The following is a 22,017-nucleotide window of genomic DNA, read 5'->3' on the forward strand; positions in this document are numbered from 1 at the left end:
TAAATTTGAATCACTTTTTCGTATGTAATATTTGTGTATATCTGTTTTAGATTCTGTTCCCAAAGTCAGATGTGGATGCGACATTTTTCTCATGTGACATCTCGGGATTAACGAATGACGCATCCCCGAATTTGCGCGATCTTTAAGCATCGCGTGTTGGATACGATAAAGAGTGACGCAAACGCGCGGGTTTCTCATATGGACGTTAGGAAAGGAATTTCTTTTGGATCAGGTATATAAAGCACTCGTTTCCTGGAAGAAATCAAACAGTTCAGCGTTACATCGTCGAATAAAAGCATTCCAAGAGAATCTAACAGATATCAATTCAAATCTGCAAAAATGTTCAAGGTAAACAAAAACTTGCATTACTTTAATATAAACTATGTAACATTAAACCTTCTTTATTTTTTCCATTTTACCTCAGGTATTTTGTTTCTTCCTGCTGGCAGTGACGGTTGTTTCGTGTATTCCTGCCCCTCCCCAGCCGATTCCCGCAGCATTTGCTCCACATTTGAGGGTTGCCCGGCAGGCTCCACAACCCAACAAGGGTGCTCCCGTAGAAAAATCCGTCATCGTTGAATCAGGAGACGATCAGACGAAATCGGCAGCCGACGATATGGAGGGAGCTGAGACGTTCGGATTCGGATTCCACAAGCACATCCACGTATATCCGTCCTACCGATCATTCTATCCCTCTTACTATGGCGGATACGGATTAGGAGGCTATGGAGGATATTACAACGATTATGGATACGGTTACGCTCCATACTATTATTAGTTCAAAATTACTTTTGTAACTAAAAAAACTAAAAAATAAACTTGTATATATGAACGTAATTTTTCGATGTAGCTTTCCAAAACGGTCCAAAATACGTCCCTCACTTCATTTACATTAGACTAGTTCACTTTTCGGCTTTTTTTCGCAGATCAAAGCCGGGCTCATATGGGTTGTTCCTCATGCATTTTTAAGTATTCCTGCCAAATTTTAGATCTTTTGAGCTAATCTCTGTTCGGCGTAATGAGTTTTTGTGAAAAAGTCAATTTTTCTTAAGAATTTTCTTATGAGAGTTCAAGCAAGCTCCTATTAATATTAAACGACAATTTCTTAATGCTGGGAGGTTGATGTTATAAGCATTTTTTATGAATCTGTTATAAATCTATATATATAAAAAGCAATTTCTGTATGTTTGTTTGTTTGTTTGTTTGTTTGTTTGTTTGTTTGTTTGTTTGTTTGTTTGTTTGTTTGTTTGTTTGTTTGTTTGTTTGTCCTCTATAGACTCAGCCGTCTTAAGAGCTAGAGAGCTGAAATTTGGCATGGATGCTCATTGGGACCAGGAAGGATGAAAAATGTTTTACGATTTTCAGATAACCCCTTCTGAAGGGGGTCGTCCATAGAAGACAAATATTGTTTTCGCGATATTGACGTTATTTTTTGTCGGATCGTGTTGGAAATTTGCACACGACTGTTTTGAAAGATGAGAAATCGATTTCTGGTGTTAAATTTTGTGTAAGGGGTCAGCCAAATGGGTTGTCCATATAAACTGTTCACTGTTTTTGCGATATTGACGTTATTATACATCGTTTTGAGATGAAAATTGGTACACGAGAGTTTTAAGAGACGTGCAATCGATTTGAGGTATCAAATTCAGTGTAAGGGGCCGGCAAAAGGGGTCGTCCATATTAAATTTTCAAACTTAGTGATATTGACGTTTTTATACATCGGATTGGGATGCAAATTTGCCCATAGGAGCTATTAGGGACAATCAACTGATTTCACTTATCTAAACTAAGATCAGGGATCGGTCAAAGGGATCGTCCATATTAACTATTCACATCGGATTCAGACGAAAATTGATACACTAGACTGAGTCAGTGCTGCAAATTATCTTCAAGCACGAATGATACTGACTGTGATTTTCTATCAGTGTAAAAAGCTTCATCTGAAATGAACGGAATAGAAAAGTCAACAAATAAAAAAGCTTCTGATCGGCTCGGTCATCCTCGTGCCTACAGAAAGCTGTGTGAGTGTGTCTATCAGTCAGTAGAAAGCTCACTCGTAAACCCGAACTAACTTGTTTCACTCGAAAGCTACGAAAGCGTCTTTCGCTTGGGCATTTCTGTCACTTACTGTTTTTGATCAGTGACTGCAGCTTAAGCATTCAATCAGTGTCAGCGAAAGTTGCTGATAATTTCAGTAAGCATTTGTTTTTGCCATTTTTGCAAATTATGAATTGGGATTCAAAAAGAAAACGCGAATTGAAAATCGCTGAGACTGTACGTTTACTTGAAGCGGGACAAGAGGATGGATGTATATAAAAAAAATTGAATTTATGGTAATTAATAATGACAAAAATATGATAAAATGAGGTCAATGAGGTTCATGTCACAATTTTGTCAATTTATTGGCATATTTTTACCACGCTTGTCATAATTTTGTTATATTTGTCATATTTTTGTCAATTGTTTACGACATTTGTCATTTTTTTTGCCATGATTTTGTCTTTTTTGTCATATTTTTGTTAAAATATTGTCACATTTTAATCAGATTTGTCATATTTTCGACAGAGTTGTGTTAGTAAATATTTTTCCATTGTATTGTAAATTTCATTCCTATTTGTCAGATTTTTTTGTCATAATTTTGTCATACTTTTACCACATTTGTCATGTTTTGTCATTTTACTGCCAACTTTTTGTCATAATTTTGTCCCCCACATTCGTCTACACGCTCCCTTGCCAGCGTTCGTCTCGCCAACCCGAACACTCATTTCTAAACCTTCCCACCTCTTCACACCATTTGAAACAGACGTATTTTTTATCAGAATCCTTCAAAAATAGCGATCTCAGTAGTAATTCTGAAATTTGCGCATGTCTAGCGAGTCGAACAATCTTTGTCACCATTCAACTAAACTTAATTATAATAGAAGGAAGCTTTTTTCACTTTCAGCAATGTTCGCTTGAAACTGAAAATGAAGATTGGATAACCTCATGAACCTGGAAAGAGCCTGAATGTATACTAAGCACCGATGTTGCCGATTGGTGAATGAGTGTGCAGAGAGCTTTCAGGACTGAGCTTTCAGTTCATTCTCGTATGAATCTAGTTGGAATTGAACTGACCGATACACTGCAATAAAGTCAGCTGATAATTTCTCACTGACACTGAAAATTTGCACCACTGAGACTGAGTCGATTTGGGGTCATTTTGGAATTTCTCAAACTCTGGGGTCTAAAAAGCTCCGTTTTGGTCCAAAACTCATCCATGATTTTTTGCAAAATTTTTAAGTAACGTTTACATGAGTAAATTTGAACTTTTAGGTTTGTATGGGAAAATTGAATATTTTGTACTGAAAAATCGACATCATTTTTGTTTCGTCTGTGGAACCGAGCCAGCTGATGGTTTTTGTGCCAATTTATAAAATTCCTAAAGGAAATTTTCCGCTGAACAACTTTGTCGAAGACTGTAACTTTGTATTCTATTAGGGAAAAATTCTATTGACATCACTGCTTGAGCCTCGCGAAATGTTGCATGGAAAGAAGTCACGCAATACCTCGCTAAGCTCCCTGCAGGGATGTCAATTGAATTTATTTTTTATCAGTGCGAAAAGACATACCCCTGTTAGACAACTAATAACTTTTTTTCCTAATAAGATAAGAAGTTACGGTCTTCGACAAAGTTGTTCAGTGAAAAATTTCCTTTAAGAATTTTATAAATTGGCACAAAAACCATCAGCTGGCTCGGTTCCACAGACGAAACAAAAGTTATGTTGATTTTTCAGTACAAAATATTCAATTTTCCCATACAAACCTAAAAGTTCAAATTTACTCATGTAAACGTTACTTAAAAATTTTGCAAAAAATCATGGATGAGTTTTGGACCAAGACGGAGCTTTTTAGACCCCAGGGTTTGAGAAATTCCAAAATGACCCCAAATCGACTCAGTCTAGTGTATCAATTTTCGTCTGAATCCGATGTATAATGACAACAATATCGCATCAACAGTGAATAGTTAATATGGACGATCCCTTTGGCCGATCCCTGATCTTAGTTTAGATAAGTGAAATCAGTTGATTGTCCCTAATAGCTCCTATGGGCAAATTTGCATCCCAATCCGATGTATAAAAACGTCAATATCACTAAGTTTGAAAATTTAATATGGACGACCCCTTTTGCCGGCCCCTTACACTGAATTTGATACCTCAAATCGATTGCACGTCTCTTAAAACTCTCGTGTACCAATTTTCATCTCAAAACGATGTATAATAACGTCAATATCAACCCCTTTGGCTGACCCCTTACACAAAATTTAACACCAGAAATCGATTTCTCATCTTTCAAAACAGTCGTGTGCAAATTTCCAACACGATCCGACAAAAAATAACGTCAATATCGCGAAAACAATATTTGTCTTCTATGGACGACCCCCTTCAGAAGGGGTTATCTGAAAATCGTAAAACATTTTTCATCCTTCCTGGTCCCAATGAGCATCCATGCCAAATTTCAGCTCTCTAGCTCTTAAGACGGCTGAGTCTATAGAGGACAAACAAACAAACAAACAAACAAACATACAACACTTCCATCTGTACCGTTGAGCCGTCAACACGTACGCCGGAGCATCGTATCGTTGCTGTGTACCTGCAGGAACATTTTACATTATTTATTTTTTCCTTACCTGTATTTCAATCAGCACTTTTCAGTGCTAAAATTATTTTCATTTTCTTTTATTCATATTTTCTCTTTTCTTTCCAGCATGGGGAAGTCTTCGGCCGGCTCAAGGGCCGGAAGAAAACGGATTGCTGAACCTAATCCAGGGCCATCTGCCAAAAAAGTTGAAATTTCCAATTCATTCGATGTCCTTCATAACATCGGTGATGAGGAAATATTCATATTTAATTCTGATAAGAGTACTAAGAAACCTTCTTCTTCTTATACTCTTAAAAACGAAAGGATTCCACCAATAACGGTCACGATTCCTGACTTCAATGCCTTTCGAAAAGAAATCGTCACTTCCGTCAAGGATGTGAAGATTTCTTTTCAGATCGGTCGAAGGGGAACTGCTCGTATATTGGCGGAATCTTTTAATGATTTTCAAAAGGTTTTAAATTATTTGAATAATAAAAAACACCAATTTTTTACGTACGACGCTAGAAGTGATCGTCCTTTTAAAGTTGTACTTCGTGGTCTCACTGGCGATCTGACACCGGATGAGATCACAGCTGAATTAAATTCTTTGTTAGGTTTTTCTCCAATTCAAGTAATTCAAATGAGGAAAAGAACCAACACGAATAATACCAGTAGTGTTGGTTTTGCTCCTGAACTTTATTTGATCCATTTTAAAAAGGATCAGGTTAATAATTTGCAAATTCTTGAAAAGGCTCGTCTTATGTTTCATTGTCGAGTCAAATTCGAACCTTTTCGTAAATCTTCTACCAATTTTTTACAAAACATTACGCAATGTCGTCGTTGTCAAGCTTTTTGTCATGGCACTAAAAATTGTAGAATGAATGCCAGATGCATGTTTTGCGGCTCATTCGATCATGAAAAATCTAAATGCCTTTTTGGTGGTGATAAGCCAAAAACAGAATTTTTTAAGTGTGCGAATTGCGCAGGTAATCACTCCTCGAATTCGCTAGATTGTCCCATCAGGGCAAAAATTGTTGCTTCTAGGAAAAACCCCAAAGTTTCCAGAAAAGTTTCTTCTCCACCTTCCTCTTTTTCGTCTACACACGTCAGACCGGCAAACAACCTGCCTGTTCGCAGTCAGCCTCGGCCTACATTGGAATCACGGCTGGGTAATACCCGAAGTGATTTTAATGTTACCTGGGCTGAATCTGCGCCCCAGACTCGTTGTTTATCGTTCTCAGAGGTGGTTGAAAATGGGTTTCCCTCTTCAGGTTTAACTAATAAAAATGGGAAAAAACCAAGTCTCAAAGTTCATGCGAAGGCTTGGGAATATCCCCGAAATTCAAATACTTGTTCTTCTCCTTCATTTTCTGATCCTAACAATTTTGTTGATTTGGGTGAGATTACTGAGGAAAAATTAAAATTTTTGCATCAATATTTAATGGAAATGATGCAACTTATGTTGAAAGCAAATTCAATGTTTGAAGCTTTCCAAACTTCTTTTAATTATGCTAACAAAATTATTATGACTTTACGATTCCCTCATGGATCCAAATAGATGTTTAAATATTATGAATTGGAATGCTAGATCTTTGCTGGCTAACCAAGATGAATTCTTTTTATTTTTGAAAACTCAAAACATACATATTGCTGCCATCACTGAAACTTTTTTAAAGCCAGACAATAACTTGAAAAGCAATGCTTTCTTTAAAATTTTACGAAATGATCGACTTGATCGACAAGGTGGGGGTGTAGCTATTGTCATCAATAGTCGTCTCAAATTTAGACTTCTTCCTTCTTTCAATACAAAAGTCTTAGAAACAATTGGAATTGAATTAGAAACTTCTATGGGGAAAATTATAATTGTTGCCGCATATTTGCCTTTCCAATGTAGCGGTGAACAGAAAAATTTTTTGAAGGGAGATTTACAAAAACTCACCAGAAATAAATCAAAATTTTTTATTATTGGTGACTTTAATGCAAAACACCGATCTTGGAATAATATTTCATCAAATTCAAATGGGAATATTTTGTTTAATGACTGCTCTGCAGGTTATTATACTGTTCAATATCCTAATGGGCATACTTGTTTTTCTTCAATTAGAAATCCCTCCACAATTGATTTGGTTCTAACGGATTTAGGCGAGCATTGTAGTCAATTAGTTACTCATGCGGACCTCGATTCAGACCACCTTCCAGTAACATTTTCTTTATCTCAAAGTCCCATTGAAAACCCTTTAAAATCAACTTTTAATTTTCAAAAGGCTAACTGGGAGCGATATATGAATTTTATTGAACGTACTTTAGATGTCAACGTTCCACTGAATTCAATAGAAGATATTGATTTGGCTGTAGAAAATTTGACAACTTCAATAGTCAATGCTAAAGCCGCTTCAATACCTAAAGTTAAACATAAATTTAATCAACCTTTAATTGATGATGATCTTCAGTTTTTGATACGACTGAAAAACATTCGTCGACGCCAATATCAACGTACTAGGGATCCTTATTTGAAATTAATTTATTGCGACCTTCAAAAAGAGATCAAACGTCGTTTAAATTTCATTCGTAATGAAAATTTTGCTAAAGCAGTAGAGGATATAAAACCCTACTCAAAGCCATTTTGGAAATTAACTAAAATTTTGAAAAAGCCCCAGAAGCCAATTCCTACTTTGAAAGATGGGGATAAACTTCTTTTAACTAATTCAGAAAAAGCTCAAAAATTAGCCCAACAATTTGAGTCTGCTCATGATTTTAATTTAAACGTTGTAAGTCCAATTGATGCTCAAATTTCCCTAGAATTTGATGATATTCTTTCCAAGCAAAATGTGTTTGAAAGTTCTTGTGAGACAAATATTGATGAACTTAAATTGATTTTCAAAAAATTTAAAAACATGAAAGCTCCGGGGGAAGATGGGATTTTCTATATTCTTATTAAAAAGTTGCCTGAAAGCACTTTAAATTTTTTAGTTAAAATCTTCAACAAATGTTTTCATTTGGCTTATTTTCCCAATAAATGGAAAAATGCCAAAATAACTCCAATTTTGAAACCTGGAAAAAGTGCTTCAGAGCCTTCAAGTTATCGACCAATTAGTTTGCTTCCTTCTTTAAGTAAACTATTTGAGAGAGTTATTTTGAATAGAATGATGATTCACATTAATCAGAATTCTATTTTCCCTGATGAACAATTTGGTTTTCGTCATGGACATTCTACTACACATCAACTTTTGAGTGTAACTAATATGATTAACGCTAGCAAATCTGAAGGTTATTCAACTGGTGTTGCTCTTCTTGATATTGAAAAAGCTTTTGACAGTGTTTGGCACAAAGGTTTAGTAGCTAAATTAGCTCGATTTGATTTTCCTGTATATCTCACCAAAATTATTCAAAATTATTTGACTAGCCGAACCTTACAAGTAAGCTATCAAAATTCATGCTCTGAAAGGACACTCATTAGAGCTGGTGTCCCTCAGGGTAGTATACTTGGGCCAATCTTATATAATATTTTTACTTCTGATCTTCCTGATGTACCAGAAGGAAAAGGTAGAAGATTATTTGCTGATGACACTTTGCTTTCAGCCAAAGGTCGAAATTTACGGGTGGTACGCAGTAGATTGCAACAAAATTTAAATTCCTTTTTGAATTACTTGAAAATGTGGAAAATTTCTCCTAACGCTTCCAAAACTCAACTTATTTTATTTCCCCATAAGCCAAGAGCAAATTTTTTAAAACCTAATGAAAATCATTCCATAACTTTTAATGGGGTTTCATTAGAATGGTCTGATCACGTTAAGTACTTGGGACTTACACTTGATCGGAATCTTACTTTTAAAAATCACATTGAAGATATTCAATCTAAATGTAATAAATACACTAAATCTCTTTATTCTCTCATCAACAGGAAATCCCGGTTGTGTCTGCGAAATAAGATGCTCATCTACAAACAAGTTTTCCGACCAGCGATCATGTATGCAGTTCCGATTTGGTCTAGCTGCTGCGCGACGAGGAAGAAAGCCATCCAGAGGATTCAGAACAAAGTTCTGAAAATGATTTTGCGGCTTCCACCTTGGCACAGCACCGAAGATCTTCATCGGATTGCGGGCATTGAATCGATCGAAGAGATGGCCAACAAAATCATCTCCAACTTCAGAGGCAAATCGATGCAGTCTTCCATCGCAGAGATTCGTTCTCTTTATGTTTAGTTTAATTTTAAGAAAGTGTTTAGTTTTAAGTATAAAATATTTTTGCTATTACAGGATGTTCTCCTACATTAAAAACTTGATTGCGCTCAGCAAATTAAAATCTTATAAATAAATTTTTATAATCTAGTTACTTATAGGGCTATGAACAGTTCATTATTGAGCTGAACACCTAGTTTAATGCAATAATGTAATATAAGTGTAATGATGATTTGATACAAATAAAGACATATTTAAAAAAAAAAAAAAAAACAAACATACAGAAATTGCTTTTTATATATATAGATTTATAACAGATTCATAAAAAATGCTTATAACATCAACCTCCCAGCATTAAGAAATTGTCGTTTAATATTAATAGGAGCTTGCTTGAACTCTCATAAGAAAATTCTTAAGAAAAATTGACTTTTTCACAAAAACTCATTACGCCGAACAGAGATTAGCTCAAAAGATCTAAAATTTGGCAGGAATACTTAAAAATGCATGAGGAACAACCCATATGAGCCCGGCTTTGATCTGCGAAAAAAAGCCGAAAAGTGAACTAGTCTAATGTAAATGAAGTGAGGGACGTATTTTGGACCGTTTTGGAAAGCTACATCGAAAAATTACGTTCATATATACAAGTTTATTTTTTAGTTTTTTTAGTTACAAAAGTAATTTTGAACTAATAATAGTATGGAGCGTAACCGTATCCATAATCGTTGTAATATCCTCCATAGCCTCCTAATCCGTATCCGCCATAGTAAGAGGGATAGAATGATCGGTAGGACGGATATACGTGGATGTGCTTGTGGAATCCGAATCCGAACGTCTCAGCTCCCTCCATATCGTCGGCTGCCGATTTCGTCTGATCGTCTCCTGATTCAACGATGGCGGATTTTTCTACGGGAGCACCCTTGTTGGGTTGTGGAGCCTGCCGGGCAACCCTCAAATGTGGAGCAAATGCTGCGGGAATCGGCTGGGGAGGGGCAGGAATACACGAAACGACCGCTACTGCCAGCAGGAAGAAACAAAATACCTGAGGAAAAAGGAAAAAATGAAGAAGGTTTAATGTTTCAAAATTTTTGTTAAAATAGCTCAAGTTTTTGCTCACCTTGAACATTTTAGCAGATTTGAATTAAAATTTTTTAGACTCTCTTGGAATGCTTTTATTCGAAGATGTAACGCTGAACTGTTTGGTTTCTTTCAGAAAACGAGTGCTTTATATACCTGTTCCAAAAAAAATGCCATTCCTAACGTCCGCACGTTTTGCGTCACACGCCGGCACGCGATGCTTAATGCTCGCTCAAATTTGGGGATACTTCAGATGCTGGTCCAATGTAATCCAGAAAATTCTACAACATTTAGAAATAGGTTTTCAATAAAAAAAAAATGGAATAATATCATGCGTTTAAATAGTTGTTGTATTCTTGTCTTGAATTTTTTTTATTATCATCTATACAGCACTGGATTGAAGGATTGTATTGCTTACTTTAGATAGAATTTTTACAAAAACAATTGCATGTATTTCAGTTATTTATTATTGAATTGAAGATGTTTTTTATTATTCACTCTCAAACATAATTAGAGTAGAAGTAATTTTTCACAGGAACAAAGTACAATCTCTCAATAATTATATCAGATTTCTTTTTTCGAGACTCTCCCTTTATCGAAAGGAGAAGGGAGAGGGTTTGATAAAAATAAAAAAAAAATATATTTGACAGAAGCGAACAAATCAGAATCTAAATTTCGGACTTCAAATAATAATGTTAAACAATAATTTTCTACTAGGATTTTCTTCAGAAAACATACTTGAAATAACAAAAAAAGAATTTAAGTGAAAAAACAACGATTGTTAAAAATATCTGTTTTCTTTCTCATTTTCGACACTTTCTTATTCATGCCATGTTTGTCATTTAAGAAATTTATTTTGTCATTTCTTTATTTTCGATTATTTTTTCAAAAATTGGCATTTTTTAGTTTTTTCTGAAAACTTAGTGTTATTTTATTTTATTTAGTATTTATTATAATGAGTTTTTTTAATAATTGAAAATCCACCTAAGTCGAAAACTAAAGAACCATTCTAATGGAAATTTCAGTATCAGATGCTTATAATTGAAAAGTGATGGTAAACATGAAGTTTGAATCGAGTTGTGATTAATTTAATAAGCTTATTTCTTAACATTGCTGTTTTTCGAAATAACACCAGATCTCATCGTTTTTTATACTTTTTCGGTTATTTTGTAGCAATTTTTTCTTCTTTTTCTTTGCACATCATCAAACTGGGGCATCATGTAACACTTTTAAACTTCAATAGCTTCAACAAGTTTAATGTCCACAGATAATTACTCTGGTTGTACCTACATCAATAGTTTTAAAGTTGATGGGACATCGAATTGACATGGTCCGAAAAATTATTGGTTTCACCAGTCATATTTAAATTCACCCTACTAAGAAAAAGGGTTAAGTTGAAACAAACTTTGTTTTCAATGAAAATTCGATTGAAACGAATAAAGTACCAATTGCAGTCATTTTTGGTTTTGTACGAATAAAATTTTACATTATTTCTGTCGAAAATGTTTTTAAAGAAAAAGCATTAGGGTAGTGCATACTAAAATGCTTCAACAAATTCTACTAGCTGAAGTCATAAAAAAATTGTTTGGATGGATGAAATTTTGAAATAAACAAACGCGTGATGCAAAACAATCATATTCCAGTATATGAAAATCAGATTTATAAGGCGAATCTTTGATTTGCATGTTAATCAACTCAGACTGGGCTTAAATGCATCAACTATTAATAATTAATTCAAACTATTAAAATATTAATTCAAACTAATTTGGTAATTGTTCAAAAAATATTTGAACACCAAAAGCGTTGGAATAGGATAATAAAAGCAATATTAAGTTTGTAGATGATATCATCAGGCCAATCACGGTGTGTTTAGAGAAAATTTTTAAAAGAAAAAATACAGTTACTCTAATTTTTTTAAGATATGAAAAATTTAGTCTTCTCTGAATCATTTTCAGGCAATTTTAAAATATTTGGTCGGTGAGTCCTCATATGTTTTGGTTTTTTTTTGAAGATTTGTTGTCCATATTTAGAAATTTTTGTCTATAAAATTATTCAAGTGCAATGGAATAGTAACTTTTTCCATTGAAAATTAATTTTTTTATTCAAATTTTTGTCATTCTGGAACAATAAAAATTGTCAACGCCTAGAAAGATAAGTGATTTGAATTTTCTTCAAAACTTGTTTTTTTATAACATTTTATTCAAAGTTTTATTATTTGGAATATCCTTGTTATGATTGGTGTTATCCAAACGTAACATGAATGAATATTCATATGTTCATATCTTCGAAAACTAATTCTAGTTAAAAAAAATGATGAATGAATAAGAACAGTCCAACATCATTTTATTGGTTTCCATAAAAATATAAAAAATTCATTTTTGCCAACAATATTGTTGATTTTTGTAAATTTAAGATCGACAAAATGATTGAAATACATTTTTTGGAAAAAAAAATCAAATTTATCAAAGTTTTAGACTAAGTTCATCCATTAAAAAAAATATTTAAAAAAACAATAATATTCAGTTTCAAACAAAGAGTTCAAGAGATTTTTTAAATAATATAGCGGGTTGGAAACCGTAGAAGCAAAGGTTATTTAACCTCAACAGTTATGGTCTTTGAATAAAATGGGAAGGAAACTCCAGGCTAATAATGATCATTGTATCAAAAGACAGAAACAAACAAAATTTGAGCTAAATGGAACTGCTGAAGCGATTTGCATTGAGTCTGAAGTGCAAATGGAACTTTGAGACGTCCAAATCAGGAGAAGTATAAAATCTAATTTCTCATCAAAAATTGTTTTTAACGGATCGTTTACTTTTGAATAATGATTTTCTTAATTTTTCAAAAGCTTAAATTGAGACAAACGTTTCTACTCCAGATAGCATTACGATACACAAAATGTTATAGCGCTTCCTGGCGTTAACTGATTTTCTTAATCATTGAGTTTTTTTTTTAAATAAAATTCCCTCCAGTGTTGCCACACTCAAAAAATCTAAAGACAATGGATTCAAATGGATTCATATTATTCTAGATAATTCTAATAATTTCAGATAATTTGACCCTCTCAAACTACTGACAGGATTTGCCAGCCAATATTTCAATTTAAGGATTAGAAGATACTTTTTAAGCATTTTTTACGTTTAAATAGCTATGTAACTAGTTTAAAAAAAAAATTAAAATGTTTCCAAGTTTTTGATGACATTGTTGAGTTATCAGTTCAACTAGTAAATCATTGAAAGTTAAAATTGAGATAATTAGCACCTCTGAAACTATAAAACACTAAAAATATAATTTTTTTTTTCAAATCCAAATAGAATATTGTTACGACAAAATATTTTAATTTTTGGTGAAAATGAACCGGAAAAAGCTCTACTTTCGGCTCTTGCAAAAATTAGCGTTACTGTATTTTTTTTTCTTGAGGTGCTTCTACGAAACACGCCGTGCAATCTGACATACTGGGTAAAGTATATCACGGCATCGAAAAATGGTAAAATCCATACACAGTAAACAAAAACTACCGAGTTCGGTAATATTTTTACCGAAATCCTAACATGTGTAAATCGTTAAACTGTTCGGTAATTTTTTCGGTAAAAAATAAACGAACATCGGTAAATCGTTTCTTTATTTACCGATGTTCGTTTATTTTTTACCGAAAAAATTACCGAACAGTTTAACGATTTACACATGTTAGGATTTCGGTAAAAAAATTACAGAACTCGGTAATTTTCGTTTACTGTGTACATCTATTGCTCGATTTTTTTTTTTAAATTTTTTATGAGAATCAGAAAATTTTAAAAAACTATCTAACGATGTGAAAAACTATGTCATCATCATTTCGTCATCATTAAAAAATAATTTCGTTTGCATTTTTTTCGAATTTCTGTCTAAAGTTTTTTTAGTCAAAACGAACATTTATTTTTGCAGATTTTCTAAAAGAGATTTAGATACCGTAAAGCGGGCTAAGATTGATAACTTTTTTTCAATTTTTCTCGATTATTTTTTCTGTCATGTTTCATATTTTTATAACCAGTACTGGACTCCTATGAACGTAAAACATGGTTGCAAAAATGTATTAGACTACCTTAAATTTAAATTAAAAATCGATTTCGTCTTTGTTTAGAATTTGATGCTTTGGGGTAACATTGATCAGTCTCTATTTTGACGGTTTTAAAGATTTTTCTTGATCATAAAGAATACAAAACACCTTCATAATATTTATAAATGCTAGTAATTGATATACTGAGGCACTTCGTGTGTTAAGGCCGAACAGAAATTAAATTCAAAGATGGACAATGGTGCTGCATAAATAATTAATTAAATTAACTACAAAATAAAATTTAAACTACAAAAAAAATTGAAATTTTGCCTTCATTTAATACTCTAGGCTCGCACTTCTCCCCTTTAATTTTTTCTTCAAACTTTATTATTTGATGGTTAAAAGGTCTCTAATAAATATTATTATTATTATTATTTATTATTTGATAGGGTTGCTAGCCTTTTGTCCTAGACTTGCTTACTTTTGGAAAACGACCCAATTTCTTTAAATATCAAAAACTCACATCAAAATATAGCAAAAACTACACCAAAACTCTAAATATACCAAGAAAAAAGGTTGAACATAGATAAACATGCTGTTTCTAAACGCTTTGATTTTATCAGGAAGGGTTTTCGTTTGCGAACCTTCGAGAAAAAAAAGATATTTCAAGAATTTTAAATAATATAATTGCTTACATTTGAAATTTTGAAAAACAAACCAAGTTTTTTCCAATTTAAAACTTAACATATAGGTTTCTAAACTAAGATAAAAGTTTTAAGTTTTTTTAACTTTAGACTTAGTTAGTGATGATTACGTAGAAAAATTTCATGTTGATCAAAACTACCCCAGTGATCAATGCTACCCCGTTTTTCGGTACCCGGGTTTTTTTGTTTCGAATATAGTCGTTTTACCATCATTATGGCATTCGCGACTTGATCAACGTTGCAGTTAGCGGATCGTTATTGAAAAACTGATCCGGTACAACTGTGTTCGATGTTTACTCTTGGGCTCGAACTCGCGGACATCGGCTCAGGAGACAACAAACTTGCCAACTGAGCTCTATCATAAGCCCTAGTACCCGGATTATGATTTGAAATTATTTATAGAAAAAATCGAAAATTTGATCGTAGAATATCACTTTTCTATTTTTTCTTGAATATTTTATTCTCACGCAATGGAAATGAAATTCCAATATGTGGACCTTAAGACGGCAAAGAGGACGAGAAGCGAGAAAATAGTTTTAACGGTCTAAAAAAACCATTATTTTTTTTTCATAAAATAAACTAGCAATACTGACAAATTTTTCGTCTAATTTTTAGAAACATTATTTTTACAAAAAAATGTTTGAATTTAGAGCATTGAAATGTTCTTTCTGATGGAATGATTTTTGTTAGATTCATATAATTTCATATAGTTCATATAACTTACAAATATTTGTATAAATCACATTTTTAATATAGTTCAGACATTTCCAATTGTACATCTTAATGAGATCGACAATTCCATGCCAATTTTCAAAAGAGTAAACCTTGTCACAACCCTCCAAAACTATCTCAACGACGCGCTCGATTCCATGGCTATGACATGGCCCGTTTGGTTTTTTAATTTGGCAGAGTTTATATTACTCGGTTTCATCAGATGTCAATGAACAGGTAAGAGGTGGCACATCGATCATATTTATTGGAGTTTTCCTTAGTATGACAGACTTATCACCTAGGGACATTTTTTTTATTTTCTCACACTTTATTTTTTTTTTACAGCAAACTAGTATTTTGAGGTTGATTTTATTAAGCGATTGAACTCTTGTTTTCAGGGAAAAAATATTCAATAAAGAAATTATGAATTTATAAATAAATATAATTTAGATCATCAGAAGTCAGTTTTATTCTAATCTTGTGTTATATTTTTAATTGCAATTTCCAAGTTTTACTGATTTAAAACTAAGTCTTAACTTTGATACCTACCAGGATTTCAGGAAAAATTTTACAAACTCAAAAAAATCTTTGTTAATTTTTTTATGTTTTTGAAAAAGAAAAATAGGCCGTCAATCATAAACGTTAAATATTCGAAAAAAAGCGGTTGTTTCCGATCAACAGAACTCAGTTTTTATGAATACAGAAAACTAATATGCAACACATTACGTTTACAGTGTTTAAGAGATTTTCCCAAACCTGTTTCCAAAGTTCGTTGAATTTTCGCAAGATTCTTTTTCTGGATCTTCGGGATTGCGCATGACGCATCGCCAACTGATGTTTTGATGTTGACGTAAAACATACGCGAGCGTCTTTTGCAGACGCTAATTTGGACCCAGTATATAAAACACTGAGTTTCTGGGAGATATCCAACAGTTCAGCATTACATCTGTGACTAAAAGCATTCCGGGAGAATTCAACTGATATCAATTCAAATCTGCCAAAATGTTCAAGGTAATCCCTCGGCATAATACAGTTCCAATCCCAAAACTTATACATTTTTCCTTTTTTTCTCAGGTGATTTGCTTCTTTCTGTTGTTGGCAGTCGTTTCGTGTATTCCTGCGCCTCCCCAGCCGATTCCCGCTGTATTTGCTCCACATTTGAGGGTTGCCCGGCAGGCTCAACAACCCAACAAGGATGCTCCCGTAGAAAAATCCGCCATCGTTGAATCAGGAGACGATCAGACGAAATCGGCGGCCGACGATATGGAGGGAGCTGAGACTTTCGGATTCGGATTCCACAAACACATCCACGTGTATCCGTCCTACCGATCATTCTATCCATCTTACTATGGCGGATACGGATATGGAGGCTATGGAGGATATTACAACGATTATGGATACGGTTACGCTCCGTACTATTATTAGTACAAAATTACTTTAAAAAATACTGAAAAATAGAATTGTAAATATTAACATAATTAGATTTTATCATTCACAAGAAAGTGATGACAATGTAGATGGAATTCATAACTCATAACAAGACAGGTTCTGAATAAAAAAACATTTCAAGTGAACAATGTACATTGCACATACATATAGTGTTTATACTCCGGTGAAACAGTACAGTGTCATTCCAAATCAAGGTGAAACCCCAAGCAACCAAAAGTTCGGATAACATTCCTCCGAGTATGCTAATACAACTTCTTTTCAGCTCAATTTTTAAGTAGTTAAACGAACTTTAAAGTTGAAAAAAAGTTCGCATAAATCGCCAAACAACTTCTAACCAGCTTCAAAATCCACTTTATAAGCAGCATAAAAAATCGAAAAAATTACTCTTCCGCTTTTTCAATTGCCTTCTCAAGTCTGCTATTTTGATTCATATTAATCAATTAGTTTTGTTACTAACTCACATTACATTTAAAAAACATGTTCTTACCTAGCCTCGAACCCGAGCTCACCGCTTGAAAGTTGAGATCCATACTTGTTGCCCTATATGAACATCATGAGTAGGCAACGATTTTACTCGATTTGATGATTTTCTTTAAAAACGACTTTCAGGTTCTTTATTTCTACTTAACCCTTTTTTATTTTTCCTTAAAAATCATTTTTTACTGTTGGAAATGATGAGTACATCAAGAAAAAAAATTAAAATAAAATACGATTTTTCACTTTTTCCATACATTAATTGTTGCAAATTTGTTACTTTATGAAACGAAGGGTTAATTCCCACTTTCAAGCTGTTAAAAAGTTCTTCCGGAACTTAATGTGTACTTCATATTGTTGTTTCCCAAGTAACGATGTGTTTATTTATGCAAACACGTGTTGAAGTTCGAAAAAAGTAGATTTTAGCCTTTAAATCTACTTCAAAGTTTCTATAATACGAAGTTTCTTTTGAACGCCCGTTGGAACTAATTAAAAACTTTCAAGTTTACAAAATAGTACAACAGAGACTTTTTACGAACTATTGAGCTGTACAAAAAGACTTGCAACCCTTTGATAGCTACTTGATTTTGAAAAAAATGAGAAGTACGTAACAAGTAGATTGTTTTTGTTCATACAAACTTTTAAGTTCCCAAAAAGTAGAAACAGGAACCAAAACAGTACTTTAAAGCTTTTTTTGAGTATTGGCTGAACTTGATAAAGAATGAAGTTCCATGGACCTCGAAAAAGCATTTTGAACAGCAAAAAAGTTCCACAGAACTTTTGTACAGCTATATATGAACTTATTAGTTCGTTCCTTAAGTGATATTCGAACTTTTGGTTGCTTGGGACAGTACTTATGAGAAAATGGAAGAATCTCATCATCTTCCTGGATTAACCATCCCTTAGCCTTCAAACTTTGTATGTATTAAATTTTCAAGGATTTATCATGTCTATATGTTAAAAGCTGCAAATATTATTGCTCCAGCACTAAATTTTATTTCGGAAGTCCGGACTTCCGACTTCCGTCAGAATCCAACAAAATAAAAAGTGAAGTATATACTAGATTTTATGCGTAATGGCTTTTATGGCATTAAGATTTTATCAAAAACCTTAATACATAAACATACGTTCTCATTAGATTTCTCATTATAATCAAAGTTTGTTGCAAGTTACCCTTTTCCCTAAATATAGTGAAAATCGCAAGTTTCTAAAAAAATAAAAATATCTTAAATAACTAAGGAAACCAATAATTTTTCTGACTACGTCAATTTGATGTTCCACTAACCTTAAAACGTTTGATGCAAAAAGGGTATAATTATCTGTGGACGTGAGTTTTTTAGAAGCCATTGAAGTTGAAAATTGTTGCATGTTGCCCCAGTTGATGGTGCAAGAAATCTTTAAGGCGGCATCCATAAATAACGTAACGCAAAAAATGCACTTTTTCACCACCGTATGTCACAAATCGTTACGCTTTAACGTACCTCCCAATAGAAATTACGTAACGCTCATAATTGCCCCCCCCCCCCCCCTATATTCTCATGTTTTTAAATACTGATTTTAGAAGGTCAGAGGAGACTTTAATATAAAATTTTTAAACGTTCTTCAAAACGAAATTAATAGCTATCCAATTCGCTTCATAGTAATATAACTTGTTATGCAAAAAATACTCCACTTAGTAAAATTCGTCGAAATAACCAAAATTGCATTTTAATTAATTGATTGAGTAAAAAAAGTAAAATTTCCGTCTTAAGGTCAAATTGAGTTCTTGGGGGTAAATTTACCTAATGATCGGTACTGCACCGATCAGGAATAAGAATAAATTTGTGTTGTAATGTGTCTTATGTTCACTTGACACAGTAGCTCATTTGTTCGTAAAACCAATATTTGTGATCGTACCCTAGTGTACAATTAACTCTCTCGCAACATAGCGATGAACCCAGAGAGAGCTACATACAATAGTTTAGTAAGCCATTTTAGTTGTTAGAATAGATTAGAACGTTAAACGAATCGCACGGATTTTTACTTCTACTATTAATAAATCAACAATCTCCTCAACAAGTCCAATCAAGCGACTTCAATATACAAGTTCCGAAAATCAAAGTGCAGTGGCAATACAATCGATCGCAAGTACCTACAGTTTGGTGCTTTCTCGCAAACAGACCAGAATAGCGCAAACAAAATTTTCCCCCGAACGGGTGATCAGCTGTTGGTGCGAAGTGAAGACGACTTACCTTGAGTTTCTGCTGCTGGTGGATGCCGTCGCCTTAGAGACGGGAAGAAAACCCCCGAATTCCGAACCCCCCCCATCGGCCGAGCCCGATCACCTAATATTCGGATTCCTAACGGTTATTTCACGGATATCAAACACAAATTTTACTTTTTTTTTTTAGAAATACACTGCAGTGCACTGCAAACAATATTTAATGTTTTAAATGAGAATAATAATACTTTTACGAACTATTTGAATAGATAACTGCATTATTGGGCGTTTGCTAGTATTTCAAAGGTTTTAGAGGGGGTTTAGAGAGATGTTTCTCTAGTGTTAAGGAATTTGATGTTTAAGCTTTAATACTTTATTAAACTGCTTAATTTCCTCATTAACATTCATGAACATGACGTAAAATGATGACACATAGATTATAGGCTGTATTTGAATCCAAAAACAGGCTTCTAATTCAAAAACACTAATGTTTTTAAACAGCCAAACACTATTTCTCCAGTTTCAAGTCATAGATGCCAGCATTATCTTGCGATTATACGGAATTAAGACCCATTTTCGACTTTCCGGGATTATTTGGGTGTGCTGGATGGTTTTGGTCAAGAAATAAGAACTTTGAACGGTGTGAACGCCTTGGACATCCTAAGATCAATATTGTGTGTATAGCACCAAACCGAATAGCGACAGTTTTACTAGCGACACTTTTTACTAGCGAGATTCCTGTCACTTTAAGGCTTGTTATGCGCCGTGTCGCTAGTAGGCAAAACTGCTATGATTATTGGCGCTCATATTTTGGTTTATATGGTTGGTTTGGTTTTATTTATGTATAATAAATAAAAAAAAAATAGAATTGCCTCAAGGTTACTTAAAAGGTAATTTCTTGAATCGATAATAAGATTATTATTGTGTGGCTTACTGGAAAAAAAAATCAAAGTTTTGGAATTTCAACCTGTTTTTCTGGCTCAAAATTAACCCAAAATGTTTGTTTCATCGTTTCAAGTCAAGTTAATGAAGAAGGTAAGCAGTTTGGTAAAGTATTACAGCTCAAATATCAAATTCCTCAGTAATAGAGGAGTATCTCTTCCCTTTAAAAACCTTAGGAACACTGGAAAATTCCTAAAAATGCAGGGATCCATTCAAATAATTTGTAGAAGCATTATTGTTAATATTTACACAGTAAATTTTGAGTAATACACTTGATTTTTGTAGAGAAACATAAGTGGTACTATTCTTATTTCGCACTTTTTTCATATTTTATGGTTCTCAACGCCAAGGTTCTCAAGAAAAGTGCTTAATGTGAGGAGTGTCTGGAAAGTAGTCACTCGAATAAAACTGATTTAGTGGGGTTAAAAAAGCTTTTAGAAAAATGTGTGCTCGCAAACGGCGGTTTTTTAGTCTAAAGGGTGCCGTAGAAGTGAAAAATGTGGAAAATGAAAAACTAAAATCAAGAGAGTTTAGAATGCATTGCAAAAATAGACATGGGGAAGGTTCAAACTTATTATTAGGTTATGAAAATTTATTAAGACAGTGTTCAGTAAAGTGTTGGTTAAATCCAGGAATCGAGCAAAAGCCATCATTGGCTTCGCGTATTCAAGGTTTCACTTGTAGCCGTAGGGAAAGGAAGAAAAAATCCACGTTGAGAAAACGGGGGGATTGGTTTTCCAGGTTGCTGAGATGCAGGTCGGTTTTACGCGTTTAACATATAAAGACGCTTGAGTCCTGCATACGGTTCGACAGAAGAAAAATATCTTTTGATATGGGTACATCCGAAGTTTTGTTTAATGGAAACGTTGAGAACTAAGGTAATAGTTTGGCGCCTAGAAAAAGAAAGGATTTTGTGCGGGGAAAGGGAGGAGAAGTGTGCGTTCTGGAAGATTACCGTAGAAACACTCCGAAGAAAAAAACCGTCAAACGATCGATAAGTATTGTTGTAGCAAGTAAATGAATTAAAGTTTTGATTGCTTATTTTATTTTCCATAAATCTTATTTACCAAATAGGATGTGCTTTTACAATTGGACAATTTAAATATGCTTTCTTTGTCGAAAATAATTACCAATCCAATTTGATCTAATGTTTTGCATTGAATCATACATTTTCAATGTCTTTTAGAAATATTGAAATAATAAAAATTATATGAACATTGAGATTGGATTACTAAGTATTCGAAAGTTTTTTTAATTACTATTTACGTAAAACTGATTGAATATGTTTTATGGAAAACTGTCGATTAGAGTTAATTTCTATTATAAGGGTACGTTTTAAAAAAAAAACCTTTCGAGCTCAAACAGGCCTCGTCCGGTTTAATGTTCTACTAATATTTTTTGTTTCTCTTCTTTATTTTCAAGAGCGAGTAAAGGCGCTATATCCCTGGTCGATGACCAGAAATGATTGTACACTGAAATCCAAAACAATTCAACTAAGAAAGCTTAAACTTATATTTTCAAGATACGTTTATTAATTTCATAAAATTCTACAAAATGCTTTTGTTCAGGTTTTGTGATTTCTGTGTACAAAATAAATCATTTCCAGCCGCTAAAGGATGGTCCTAGTGATTG

The 22,017-nt window shown here is 33.4% G+C and overlaps 2 protein-coding genes across 2 annotated transcripts; both read left to right on the forward strand.

Moving 5' to 3' along the window:
• Nucleotides 1–279: 279 nt before the first annotated feature.
• On the forward strand, nt 280–783 carry LOC129751057 (prismalin-14-like). The gene is made up of 2 exons (XM_055746322.1): nt 280–348; nt 425–783. The coding sequence occupies exons 1-2, from the start codon at nt 340–342 to the stop codon at nt 776–778; spliced, it is 363 nt and encodes a 120-aa protein (XP_055602297.1). The 5' UTR covers nt 280–339; the 3' UTR covers nt 779–783.
• A 15,473-nt stretch (nt 784–16,256) lies between these two features.
• Nucleotides 16,257–16,796, forward strand: LOC129750764 (prismalin-14-like). Its single transcript, XM_055745791.1, has 2 exons — nt 16,257–16,331; nt 16,395–16,796. Exons 1-2 carry the CDS (start codon nt 16,323–16,325, stop codon nt 16,743–16,745), a joined length of 360 nt encoding a protein of 119 aa, XP_055601766.1. The 5' UTR covers nt 16,257–16,322; the 3' UTR covers nt 16,746–16,796.
• The last annotated feature ends 5,221 nt before the right edge of the window (nt 16,797–22,017 follow it).

This window comes from Uranotaenia lowii, chromosome 3 (assembly GCF_029784155.1).
Source record: "Uranotaenia lowii strain MFRU-FL chromosome 3, ASM2978415v1, whole genome shotgun sequence".
NCBI classification, from domain to species: domain Eukaryota; kingdom Metazoa; phylum Arthropoda; class Insecta; order Diptera; family Culicidae; genus Uranotaenia; species Uranotaenia lowii.